The sequence below is a fragment of the Rhopilema esculentum genome, chromosome 7 (assembly GCF_057945365.1).
Source record: "Rhopilema esculentum isolate cy_ngs chromosome 7, ASM5794536v1, whole genome shotgun sequence".
In the NCBI taxonomy this organism is placed as follows: domain Eukaryota; kingdom Metazoa; phylum Cnidaria; class Scyphozoa; order Rhizostomeae; family Rhizostomatidae; genus Rhopilema; species Rhopilema esculentum.
Window position 1 is genome coordinate 2,144,872 of NC_142821.1, and position 13,006 is coordinate 2,157,877.

Genomic DNA, 13,006 nt, shown 5'->3' on the forward strand with positions numbered 1-13,006 from the left:
TCCCCATTCCCGGCGTTACCGCCATAGGTCGATGGTTGCCGCCCTTCTTGGCCTCGTCTTGATGAAACAACATGGCGGAGTTGAAGGCTTTTCTCCAGGAAAACTTGAGCTTAAATTTTGTCAAGGATTTAGGCTCAAGAGGTGGCGGGTGCATTAGTAGTTCGAGGCATTTTTCAACTGATATTGGTGATATTTTTGTTAAGACATATGAACTAGAAAAGGTATGTTTTAAAGGCTCAAGTTAGTCACAAACAACAGTTTTTTGGGCCTGGGGGCCGCCTGTCCAATGGCAACAAATAAGTCCTTTTTCAATTGAAAATTATATAAATATTTAACAAGATCAAGAGAATATAAGGAATTCATGTTTGCCAAGCCTTAATTTTTTCGTTAAAATCTCGGGGCTTGCAAGAACTGTAGTTTCTATTGCATGCACAGGGACAACCGGGGCACCATTATTTGATCGTCAAGAGGGGACGGGGCACGGGGCAAGAAGTAATATTTTACATCGTATAACCAAAAAATATTTTTTACAAAATCTTTCTACAATGCAAAACACTACTATTCTTTCCTTATGGAAACATTTCCTGCAAGTTAGCAAAAGAAAACTGTTCTTTATTCATATATACAACGCACCAATGCAGACCCTTTAAGAGAAATTGAAAACAATTGTACCCAACCCATTCCATTTGTCAAATGAAAGTATACCTGTGTATTAGAAATTCAGGACAATATACAGTTCCATGTTTTATTTCACTTTTATTGCAAAATGAATCTTTGCTCTAAAAAATCAAGACAATTTTAAAGTGACATGTAGCTAAAATCTTCAATCTTCAATCGTTAACTCCTTAAGGCTTTCAACCATATTGGTAACGTTTCCCCCAGTATAAGGCGCCCCAGTATACGGTCCAGCCCCAGTATAGGGGTTGTCATTCAAAAACCAATCTGAAGTATTTACTCAAGGAGCATTAAAAAAAACGAATTAACTCAGGAGTAGGATTAATACCATTTCCACCCAATGCTCCAGTTTGTTGATTTCTACAAATGTTGCATTTGGTTTTGGTTCAACAAATCCAAGCAAAGTGTGTAGGAAAGCAGGTTGGCTATTGCCAGAGTGGAAGTGGTGTTAATCATAAACAAGGGATAACAAAAGGCTAACAAAAGAGTAAAAATTGTCTCTAATAAGTCTATACTAGGGTCCAGGTGCTGGTAGAGGCCACCTTCACCCACTGACGTGGTCGCAACCATTCTGTCACTGATACTTTGAATTTGTCTTCTCTCACGCAATTCATAATTTCTGACGGTAGGCTATTCCAATTCTGAACTGTTCTTAAGAGGAATTGATTTTTGAAAGCTTCAGAGTGGAGGCATTGAATTGTTTGATATTTGAGCAGATTTCTGGTTGCAGGTTACATATAACAAAGATTTTGAAAATGGCTTTGAAAAAAGCAAACATTTTACAACATACTTAAAGCTTTTTCGTCTGACACTCCTCAGAGCATAAAACGTCAGAATAGGTTCCGAAAAAACACGATGGAAAAATAATAATTTTTCTTTAGGCTCGCGGCACTGATTGGTCAACTATACCGGTCTTGTGCTTGCGTTTTTCTGATTGGCCTATTTCGATCCACAACTGGGTATATATTTTTCCATCGTGTTTTTTCGGAACCTATTCTGACGTTTTATGCTCTGAGGAGTGTCAGACGAAAAAGCTTTAAGTATGTTGTAAAATGTTTGCTTTTTTCAAAGCCATTTTCAAATTCTGTACCGCAAAAAAATTGTTCATAACAAAGATTATATACAAGAACGGCAAGAGTATTATATACAAGCCTGCAATGATACGGCCTTCCTACAAAAGCTAATTATACCTAGCATGCTGGTGTAGTATTATACCTAGTAGTGGATGGTAAGATTTTAGATACAAGAATGTTGGCGCAGCACATGAAAACCCCTTTTCATTTTTATCTGATGATGGATAAAAGCTTTCTTTAAATGTATTTTTTATTCCTTTTGACGTACTAATGACGTACACCATAGTACACAATTTAAACAAATAATTTAACTTATTTTAATAAAGCTATTCAATTTTTAGCTTATCAATTAATCATAGCTTTTATAGGGAGTGTCTGCAACAAGGCATGACAAAGTTTATCCTTCCTGCAACCAAACAAAAATCAGCTATAGATTTCCTGCAAAGATGGGAAGATAAACAAAGAAAAGGTTAGGCTTAAAAGACCCTAATGGCATGTCACCAGTTTTTTGTAAATGAAAAATCGTTTACATAATGGCATATGCTGAACCCATATGCACAAACATGTCATCCTTTTGCCATACATTTTCATTAGGGTATTTCTAAGGGTATCTCCCAATACACTCACTTGCAACATACACAAGGCTTGAGAGTTTGTAATTCCCACCCTCCACTCCACTACCACATGTGAATAAACTACCTCTTCCTGCCCATTATTATAATATTGTACTAATTATTAATTAATTTGTCAATGCTGATCATTGTAGCTTATTGTTGTTTGTAGCTTAAAGTATTTTAATTGTTTTGTATGGAATGAGATTTCACTGTATACCCAACACTGTCTTGTTTCTAACACATATCTGATTTAGACAAATATTGCTACTATTTTACATACATTACTGTATCATTGATCAGGTATTGTTCATAGGGTTTTGGCAACATTGGTACACTGATAAATATTTAGACTGAAGAAAGATCAGATTTAATACTATTTTCTGCTAATCAACAACAATATCTACTCTGTAAAATTTAAGAACCTAACCAAGAACCTATTCACCCTAAACTGTCAATTAGTACCACATGATACAAGAACTAGTTTTGCCAAACTCTGGAAAAAGTAGGTTCTTACATTCAGGTTTTTACTGTACTGCCTTTGAGCATATGGTTTGTATAAAAAATACTTTTTGGATCTACAGACAATAGACCATTATTGACAAGGTGCTAGATTCCCTATGTGCTCTATTTAAAGCTAAAGCTATAAACAAAAATTGATATTCCTTTCTGCCAATTTTAAAGGTTTCCTAGTTTGTTTTAGGTTTTTCTCTCTTAAAATGAAATACTAATCAAGAATTTCAACACATTTTTTTCTTCCCAACTCCATATTTGCTTCTCAGTTTCTACTATGCCATTTCAAGTGTGCCTTGATTCTCCTTTTTTATATTTGTAAATTTAACCCATATAAAATAAAATTTAGAAAGTGAATAATGTAATCTTCATTGAAGTACATTTATAGCTTGCATCTCTGAACAATGTTTCATTTATTTCTTTCTTAGGGAAAGGTGATGTTCACTGGAGAGTTTGAGAGCCTGAAAGCAATTAAAGAGACCAATACTGTCACCGTCCCAAAGCCTATCAAGGTAAAATCAGATATATGATCCAAATTTATTCATAATCTTAATTTAGTCCAGGAAATTTAAATTTTTTTGCTGTGCAGAATTTAAAAAATTGTTTTGAAAAAAGCAAACATTTTCTAATACAAAAAAGTTTTTTGTCTGACGCTCTTCAGAGTATTAAACTTTACAACAAAGGTTGAAAACTCAAAGTTAAAGAATATGTATACCCAGTTGTATATTTTGAGAATTGGGAACTTAATTAGTGACCATAGCTTTGCCCTAACCACTAATTAAGTCAATTAGGCTTTTGCAAAAAGTGGACACCATGAATATTCCTTTGACTAAGCTAGTAATTAGCTGGCAATTAATCTTTTCATGGGTAATTTAAGCTGAGACATTATAAATGTTTTTCATTCTCGTTTTGATCAGATACCTGTAGTCATTTTAGTTTGCTTGCAGAATTGATAAGTGATATTATATTTAGACTCCAAAGCATTGTATCAAAATTGCCCGTGAAGTTTAAGGCTTAACTAATGTGCCAATATTTTGATGTTTTTGTGGAAAGGTGTCAATTTTTTTGGGTATTCCAGACCCTTTGCTTCATCACCAAAGTCTCTAAAAAATTTTTGGTTATAGATTTTTATCAAAGATGCTTCCTTGATCTGATTTTTTTATAACGGTAATGGTGTATACCATTCTAATCAAAGTGGTTTTTCCTCCAATCTCAGTTTTAATTTACTGTACCGGTCGCGTTTTTCCGATTATTTTATTTTGATCCACAACTGGGTTTGTAGTTTCCATCGTATTTTTCTGACCCTCTTTTTGACGATTACTGAGGAGAGTCACACGAAAAGCTTTTTTGTATGTTGTAAAATGTTTGCTTTTTTAAAAGCCATTATTAATTAAATGTTAGAAGAAGCCGCTGTTTTTAAAGCTTGTCTGATATAACAGCTATTTTAATGGCGAATTGTTTCCTTTTTAGATTCTGGAAAATGAAAATACACACGAGTATGTTTTTGTTATGGAATTTATCAACATGGGGTCTTTGTCTAAATTTCAATCAAAGTTAGGTGAAGACTTGGCCAGGTTTGTCTGTTAAACAACATTTCAATCTAAAACTATCAAATATGTAAGGCTGAATAACTTTGTTCAGTACTTTCAAAACATTTTTGGTTGTCTATTGTTGTGCTCCTTGCAAAATCATATAGATGAATTTTACTCTTTATTATTCTTGTAACATCAGGGAAAATTTTGATCATTTAAAGGGCTTTTTTGTCTTTTTTGTTTGTGAAACTATGGTACCACTGATCATACTCAAATATATTTACCACCAGTTGATACTTTAACAATTATCTTTTGAGTATACCTAGTTTTTTTTATTCTCACATGTAAGACAATTAAGGGCAATTTGCATGTTTAGTATACTTGCAATTTTCTTTTATTTGGATGATTCCAAAGTGGCCTTCGTTCTCATCATGCAGTGTTTTTTAACCAACTGAGTAAACATGTCTGAATCATGAAAACAAACAAAATATAAACTTTGAACTTGCCTCTGTAACTCAGCCTCACTGACAACAGATTAATGATTCTTATCATTTTCAATTTACCTTTGCACAACCTAGCTCTATTGTGTGTGCAACTGCATATAATATTGGATAAAGATTGAAGCATCAAAGAAACTGTTTGCATTATATTATATCTGGTTGCATATATTATATTGTTGCTTAAAACATTGAAGTTTCCATAAGCAGATCTTAGTTCAAATTATTTTAAAAAATGCAAAAATATTACAATGTTCTAATGCCAATTATTTTTGAACGATTTCTAAATAGCAAGAACTATTGTATCGATAAGAGTTGTCAATACCTTCCTTTATTTTTACTCAAATTATGAGAGAAGATGAATGCTTCTTCAGTGAATCTTTTTGCTAAACAAGATCATAACTTTGATACTGCTGTGATTTCTTTTACTTTTTATGTTTGTCCCAGTTTTGAATCTTTCTTATCATTCTGCTTCCTTTGTTGTTTTTGTGTTTCTTTCTCTCTCTTTTTTTCATTCTCACAAAAATTTTGCATACAGATATAGACTTGAAAAAAACACCAAACATTCAAGTTCAATAAAAGTTGTGAATGTTGCGAGATTTTAATACAACAGATACATTGAATGATAATACATACAAAAGTTTACATTGAATGACACGGGAGGAGTTCATGATATTTTGCTATCTTGCGAAAGTTGTCCTTGGTCATAAATGCATTTAGTTTTGTTTGTAGGGTTTTGATATTTGTATTGTCTGGCAACCGTTTATGAGCATATAAGATAACTTGTAAATGTCCTTTCATGATTAGAAGATCGTGCCTCTTCTTATCATAGCTACTGCATTGCAGCAAAAGTGCAATAGTGCTTCTATACAATCATTAATCAGACTTAGAGAATTTACGCTATACCTGGAGTTATGATTGAATGAAAGAAAGCTTAGTTTGGTTATTCCAACACGTTGTTGTCTTAGTGATAAAGTTTCAGGCTCGAGAATGTCTATGGTCTATGGACGAGTGACAGTTTTTTAAACGGATGAAAATATTTACAGACTTCATCTCCACAATCGGCAGCTTCTGGACAAAGCAAAGAAATCTGAAACACATGTAGGCAAAGCTGAGAAGTGTGAAGTTGTCGAGCAGTTTGGTTTTCATGTGAATACGAGCTGTGGGATGATTCCACAAGATAATACATGGAATAAAGACTGGATTGTAAGCGGTCACTTACATATTGCCTATCACATACCTACCGACCTACCTACCTACCTACCTACCTACCTACCTACCTATCTACCTACCTACCTACCTACCTACTTACCTACCTACCTACCTACCTACCTACCTACCTACCTACCTACCTACCTACCTACCTACCTACCTACCTACCTACCTACCTATCTACCATACTTATCAAAATGCAAATGTCCTATGTAATTTAACTGCCAATATTGATATCCACTTGCCTATCTCATCAGTGCTGCGTGATAAATGCATCTAATATTTTGTCAATCAACTAAGAAGGATAACTCACACAGGCCACCAGTGCATTGTTATTTTATTTTCCTTTTCATGAAGTTATTTTTATCAAGCGGGAAATTTTATGTTAGAAATCTTTATGACATTTGATCATTAAGATGCTTGCTAGTTATTCACACCTCAAATGTTACAGCTAGGCCACTTCGTCATCCAGACCCCTTTTTGTCACCTATCAAGGACACCTCCAACACCCAATGGTCGATGACCTGTTATGGTTCTAAGATGAAGCCTTAGAAGAACCTCAGAAATTTCCCGGATAATAAAAATATTACAGTCACATTTGCTACTGATGTTCTATTTCATAAGCTTTTTTGTTATCGTATTTAGATTAAATTTCTATTTGAAGCAACACGATTTTTCTAGAAAACTGCAAAAACGCTATTGCAAAGTACTCTTAATTTCTAGTTAACAGCGGCGTATGTTACACATGATTAAAAATCCCTTTTTCAATTGGCTAACTCGAAGGTACATTTTTCAACAGGAATTTTACACCCGGCAGAAATTGCAGCAACAGATTGATCTACTTCTAAAGGAAGTGAGTTTGTAAGTTTCTCTATTTGCTACAGCTAAAAACGTGTTTTACTTTTCTTACTGATAAATCCAATATCAGTTTTCTTTTATACGATGGTTTGTTGGGAAGAGCATATTTGACAAAGTGAATATTTAGACTATTGTTTGTATGTAGTAAGACTACATTTTCAAGTATTAAATGTAGCAAAAAAGGTATTGCAAAAGACAGCACATTGCTTATTACTATTATATCTTGTGACAATTAAGTGAAAACTGCATTCAATTCTCTAATCAAAACCAAAATTAGAGCCGACAAGAAATCTTCAGTAACAGATGACCTGGGCCTTGTGTTAGGCATTTCTGTTGTTAGGGGCTTGTAAAGCAATTAAATAATATCTTTTTCTTTTGTGTAGGATTGAATCAATTGAAAATACTTTTTCGTGCCAATTTGATAATGTAAGTTAGGAATACTTACTAATGAGGTTCTTGTAGCTGAGATAGGAAGTTCTGAAAATGTTGTGTGTTAAACAAAGGAACGAACTAAATGCTCTTAAAGTTATCATCCGAAACTTAAAATGGAAGAGTGATGATCTATGTTTGCAGGAAGTGCCTTCAAAGTATCCTCTTCATGATTTATGGGTCATTTTAGAAAATTTGAATTGCTCCAATTCATTTACCCCAAGCTTTTTGCCTCGTAGTATCAAGATAGGGAGTTGCAATCCTTATGGTCAGATTTACAACTAAACATTGACAAGTTCTTCAAGGGAATCGATCCTCAACCATCGCTGCTACATGGTGATCTATGGAGTGGCAATGCTGCTGAAACTCGCGAGGGGCCTGGTATTTATAATCACTAACTTCACAGTCAATAGAAAAATCTATTGACTACGCGTTAATGAATCATTTTAATGAATCATCGTATTCTGAATGTTGATACTAATGAAGTCATTGAGCTTGAACTCTCCTTCCACCCGTATACATTTTATGGATCTGTTAGCGTTAGCTTAGTAGCAGAGACCCCAAGACTGATCCTTGTTGTACTCTTCAGCTTCTATTTACCATGTGATCCCAGATGCTGTATCTTTTCTCCAGATCTCTAGCTTGGTCCAGACAAACTAACATAATTGAAGATAGATTAGTTTGAAATAAGTTTATTTCCAGCGCTTCAAGGATTCTTGTATTGTAATCTACTCATACACCTCACGTGAAATGTTGTATCATATCAATTCTTGCTTGCGTAGTATTGTCTTTTTAGATCGCCTTTTTCTACGCTTAGCACAACACCTCTTCGCCTGAAGGCCCACTAATAGCTCTTGCACCTTGCTCTGGTATGTTATTGATTTCAATAAATATTCAAAATGAAGAGTTAACTTTCTCTGTAAAAGTGATAGCTGTATATTTAGTCGTGTGTAAAGACTGTTGTTTTCTTTCCAGTAATATACGATGCAGCGTCATTTTATGGTCATGACGAATATGATCTTGCCATTGCTGGAATGTTTGGAGGATTCAGTTCTCAATTTTACAAGGCCTACCATAATCTCATCCCAGTTGCAAAAGGCTTCGAGGAAAGACATATATTATACACTTTATTCCATTACCTGAACCACTGGTAAGTAGCGTCATCTTATTCAATAAAAAAATGGAGATGTCACATCTCCCAATCTTATTAAGGATGTTTTTCTTATGTGTCTACATGAAATTAAAGATGTTTGCAATAATAGGACCAATAAATTTATGCTTCTTAGTCCAGTTTAATGCCTCGTTTTTATAGCTTTAAAAATTGTAACGTTAGACTATGAAAAGCTATTTGAGCGATTTAAAAAGGTGATGAATCACGAGCCATGAATGAACCAATGATATATAAGCGACGAATCAACGTAAACACACAGTATAGAGGCTCAATATTCGTAAATTTTAAGGAATAGTTAAGAGTAATAGCCAGGCTTGAATTTTATTGACAACTCGACAGTTTTTGAGCAGACAAGACAAGCGCGAATTTTCTTAAAATGTTCGAGGAACGCGAGGAACTTTGCTAGTATGTTAGTTTCCTAAAATGTCTGCAAAGATCAGGAATTATATAAGAATAATTTTAGGCTGAGAATCACAAATTTTTTAAAAAAATATTATAGGTTCTTACTTGGTCTTAGATGATACTTAGAATTCAGTCATTGTGAACAAACAAAATAGTCCCACATGCGAACTTGGCAGAACATTCCACCTCATTACTGCGTGTATTATTTTCCAAGGCGATTTGAAATGTTTTAGAAAGGGAAGGAAGGCAATTCCTTCCATTGAGTCAAGCAGTTTATAATCAGTCATTGTATCGTCATATGTTCATGACTCTTGTACATAAACATTCGAGTGCATTCAAACTTCATATCTTGAATTTATTGCAGAATTTTTTTAGGTTAGTTCACCTGAAAACAGATTATAGTTGCACTCTAGTCCAAAATACACAAGAGCTTTAATCCTTGCCTAATGACTTGGTGTAGTGCACTAGATTTTCGCACATTGCTTTTAGCATTACGCATTCATCTTTCGAGAAATTTTGCCCCCCGTCCTTCCAGATCTCTTAACTTTCAGAAGACCTGCTGGCAGACAATGTATTGTTTTTTCATTCAACGTTGACAATGTCTATCATTTTTTTGCATAAAATCTTAATTAAGAAGTATCGACAATGGAGCCAAATTCGTCAATGGATCCCAGATCTATAAGATTTCGCTTTTTTTATTTTATTTTTAATGTCTTGAGGGCTCAACTTGAAATTTACTTCGTTTCTTAAATTTTTATTATCACACTTTTCTTCACTGTTTTTACAACACTCTGTTTTCATCTATTTTTTCTAAAGAAGCTCAATTTTGGTTCATTGTTGGGTTAGGTTTTGTTTGTGTCATTTCAAACTGAATACAATCTGAATGTAAACCGATTTGTGCCTTCTACCAAGCATGGATTCATCATTTCAACAGGATTTTGTTTTACTTTTCTACATTAACTTGGTCTTTTCACAAGCTGTTCTACCTCTTAACATAACAAGCTAGCAGTTGCAGCTAATGTATACGAAGGTAAACGATTAGATATGTCTTATTTATGATAAGTTATCGATATTTTCAATCGTTCTGTTTACTTTAAACAAGCTGAAGCTGCTTTTTCAACACCTATCGTTTTCCTCTTTTACTCCTTCACATCTTCACAATTGGATTCATTCGCACAGCGGCCAGTGCCTGCCAATTTCTTCCTTGTTTGACTTCCATATCTATTTACAGGTGTATGGCGTATGGCCTGTGTTTGGAAGGTAGTTTTCATTTCCTGATTTGAAACGTAGCGTTCATATAAAATATATCAATGAAGCACTATGGGAAAATTGTCGGGGGTCTGGTTTTGTCTAACCCCCTAAAGGTGTAGACACAGGGGGTCGGCTTTTTGAATATTTCAAGTTTTTAGAGTATTCATGAGAAGGGCTCATCAATTTCTTATCACATTGATTTCTAGAAATGGCAAAGTAACGGGCTAGCACCCTTTCCGTGTGTTTTTGAAAGAGAACTTTCAGAGAAGGGCTTATTGATTTCTTATCACATTGATCTCTAGAAACGGCAAAGTAGCGAGTTAGCACCATTTGTCGATAGCATCCTTAAGTCTCCATATCTGCGTCTTTTTCCACATGTGCTGCTTTTTCATCACGACGTCAAGGCGAATTTCATCTTCTGAGCAAAATATAATGAATGAACTTGGTTTTGAAACTTAGTAGTTGCGATGGGTTTTGTTTCAATAAACTTTATAAAACGTGGTTCAATAGAAATAGATCTAAATATAACGTTTAAGCAAGTTATATAACCTAGGGGTTTCCGTTGGTAGATCAACCAGTTACAAAACACTTAATATATAGGATGTTATGAAACTTACTCAGTGCTCTGAATTTCTGTATTGTTGGTGAAAAAGAAACAATGTCTTGCTGAATGGCTCAAGAAAATTTGTTTTCTTTGTATCAAGTCGAGACTGACATTTTTGTTGTTTGCGCATTTCAGTATCGTTATATAAAATAGTAATACAATTTATTAGTAGTTGGCTAGAAAAATAGCTAATTCTAATAAAGGCCAACCTATTTTTGCTTTATAATACGAAAAAACACACCTTTTGCATTGTTTTTTAAAATTAAACTATAAAATTCACCTGCGGCAATTATACCCGGACCCATTACAGCCAATGCTGTTAACGTATTTTTGCTTTTTGCAGCTTTAAGTTGGTCTGAAAGCTGGTTTTAAACTATCCCTAAATGAATGAGACTCGTTTTCATATTTATCCACTTTTCTATCGAGAAGCTCTCATAGAACCAATAGAAGGTTTTATTTAGCTTAATTATAGCTAGAGATTGTACCAACTTTGAATAAAGAAATAAAAAACGAAAGAGCGGTTCCCAAATGCAATGAATTTGATAAGGTCTTGCATGAATTTTTGAAAATTTTTTATACCATTTTGACTTCTTAGTTCCTGTGTAAGATATCATAACGACAAAATAAATAGTTCTGTAAAAGCGACTGAAGTTCATAAACCTTGCTTATGTGATTTCGTAACAATTTAAGTTATATAATTTTGAGTCCCAAATTATATAATTTCCAGTTTCAACTAGCCTCCGCATTTTTGTTTTTCTAGGAATCATTTCGGGACTGGTTATAGATCGCAATCGATATCGTACATGAAGAAGCTTATAAACTATGCCAAGAAATCCTGAATAATCACATTTGGCTCACTATAACGATTGCATTTGCTGTGAACCCCATGAAGCTTCAGTAGACTGATTTACTCTGTGTATAGGAAAATACTAACAAGGAGAATCCTTGTAGAATTTTCTTGGGAAAACAAAGTACTGCAATCTATTTGGTTGTTGGAACCTTTCCCATCGCCAAGTTCCACTCTTTGTTTTACTCTTTGTTTCTTTCAGCGTGCTTTATCTACGCTTGCGCCTCTGAATTCATTGATTGTGGCTTGAAATTCAATTCCCTGATTAGGCCCTAACACTCATGATATGAAAATTATGTGGCTACGTTTTTTCTTTAGGGTATCATTCTCCATTCTCACAGTTATCTTCCATATACTACACAGGTCCGTAGAAAGTTTAACTGGATTTGGGGGGGGGGGGGAGGGGCCATGGATAGAGATAAAGCTTCTATACCTGCCTTACGAAATACTGTCAGATCAAGCTGCGCTTATTAGATCATCAAACAAAATTTTCGCAAATTATTGGGAGGGCATTGCCCCCTGCCTCCCAGTGTCTACTGGCCTGCTACATATCTTAATGCCTGGTCAAGTTTTACAGTTAGAACCGAGGAGCAATTCACTCTTGCAAATAGCGTACGAGATTTTCCCTAAAACAAAAAGATTTCCAGGGATTTTCAGATAAAACAATAGGATTTTCACAGAAAGTGGACGAGATTTTCTTTGGAGTGATTTGCCCCTCGGTTAGAACCCAGCCATGCTTGAAAAACCAAAAGCTTTCTCGTTAAGATAATGATTTCAGCCAGCAATTTCGCCCATACTTTGTCGCTAAAATTGTTTTGACACATTCTCTTGAATAATGGCAGAGGTTTCTGAATAATTTAATCGTGTTTATTTCTTATTTTCTCATTTCTTATCAATCTGCTGTATTTTCTGGATCTTGTTGATGTGGTATCCATAGATTCTAAGAGATTGTGTGCTTATAGGTTTATCCTATGTTATGTTTTATTTCATTTTATGCTCTCTGTTAGGCCCCGTTCACACGGGAACGCAGTCGTTCCGTTTCATTTTTATCTCTGACTCATCTCTGAGCTGATTTCGCGGGTTTTTAAACAATTTGAATAAAAAATCACCAAATAGAGAATACAACAGCGCCCCAAATATAGCAAGCTCGTGGGAAAGTGGACTTTCCCACACCAGAAGCATTTGCTACTTTTCTGAAGCGGCCTTCATCAGCTAAATAGTAGAGTGTTATTGCCAGTTGTGTCTCCACAGAAATGGCTCTTTCATTACTGTAGCTGTTATTTCAAGGAAAGGTCTACGCTCCTCAGTTAATGTCATAAAAGTATTTAAAA

At 34.6% G+C, this 13,006-nt stretch overlaps 1 protein-coding gene across 1 annotated transcript; it reads left to right on the plus strand.

Moving 5' to 3' along the window:
* Positions 1-41: 41 nt before the first annotated feature.
* Positions 42-12,081, plus strand: LOC135683287 (fructosamine-3-kinase). The gene is made up of 8 exons (XM_065198499.2): positions 42-221; positions 3,301-3,384; positions 4,343-4,446; positions 5,948-6,107; positions 6,913-6,966; positions 7,640-7,781; positions 8,376-8,550; positions 11,589-12,081. Exons 1-8 carry the CDS (start codon positions 72-74, stop codon positions 11,665-11,667), a joined length of 948 nt encoding a protein of 315 aa, XP_065054571.2. The 5' UTR covers positions 42-71; the 3' UTR covers positions 11,668-12,081.
* Positions 12,082-13,006: the final 925 nt, after the last annotated feature.

What these genes read in the sequence shown, in the direction of transcription:
- LOC135683287 (XM_065198499.2), top strand. Translation starts at nt 72, where the DNA reads ATGGCGGAGTTGAAGGCTTTTCTCCAGGAAAACTTGAGCTTAAATTTT. An exon ending in AGACATATGAACTAGAAAAG is followed by an intron (nt 222 to 3,300) that starts GTATGTTTTAAA and finishes TTTCTTTCTTAG; the next exon opens with GGAAAGGTGATGTTCACTGG. An exon ending in CCGTCCCAAAGCCTATCAAG is followed by an intron (nt 3,385 to 4,342) that starts GTAAAATCAGAT and finishes TTTCCTTTTTAG; the next exon opens with ATTCTGGAAAATGAAAATAC.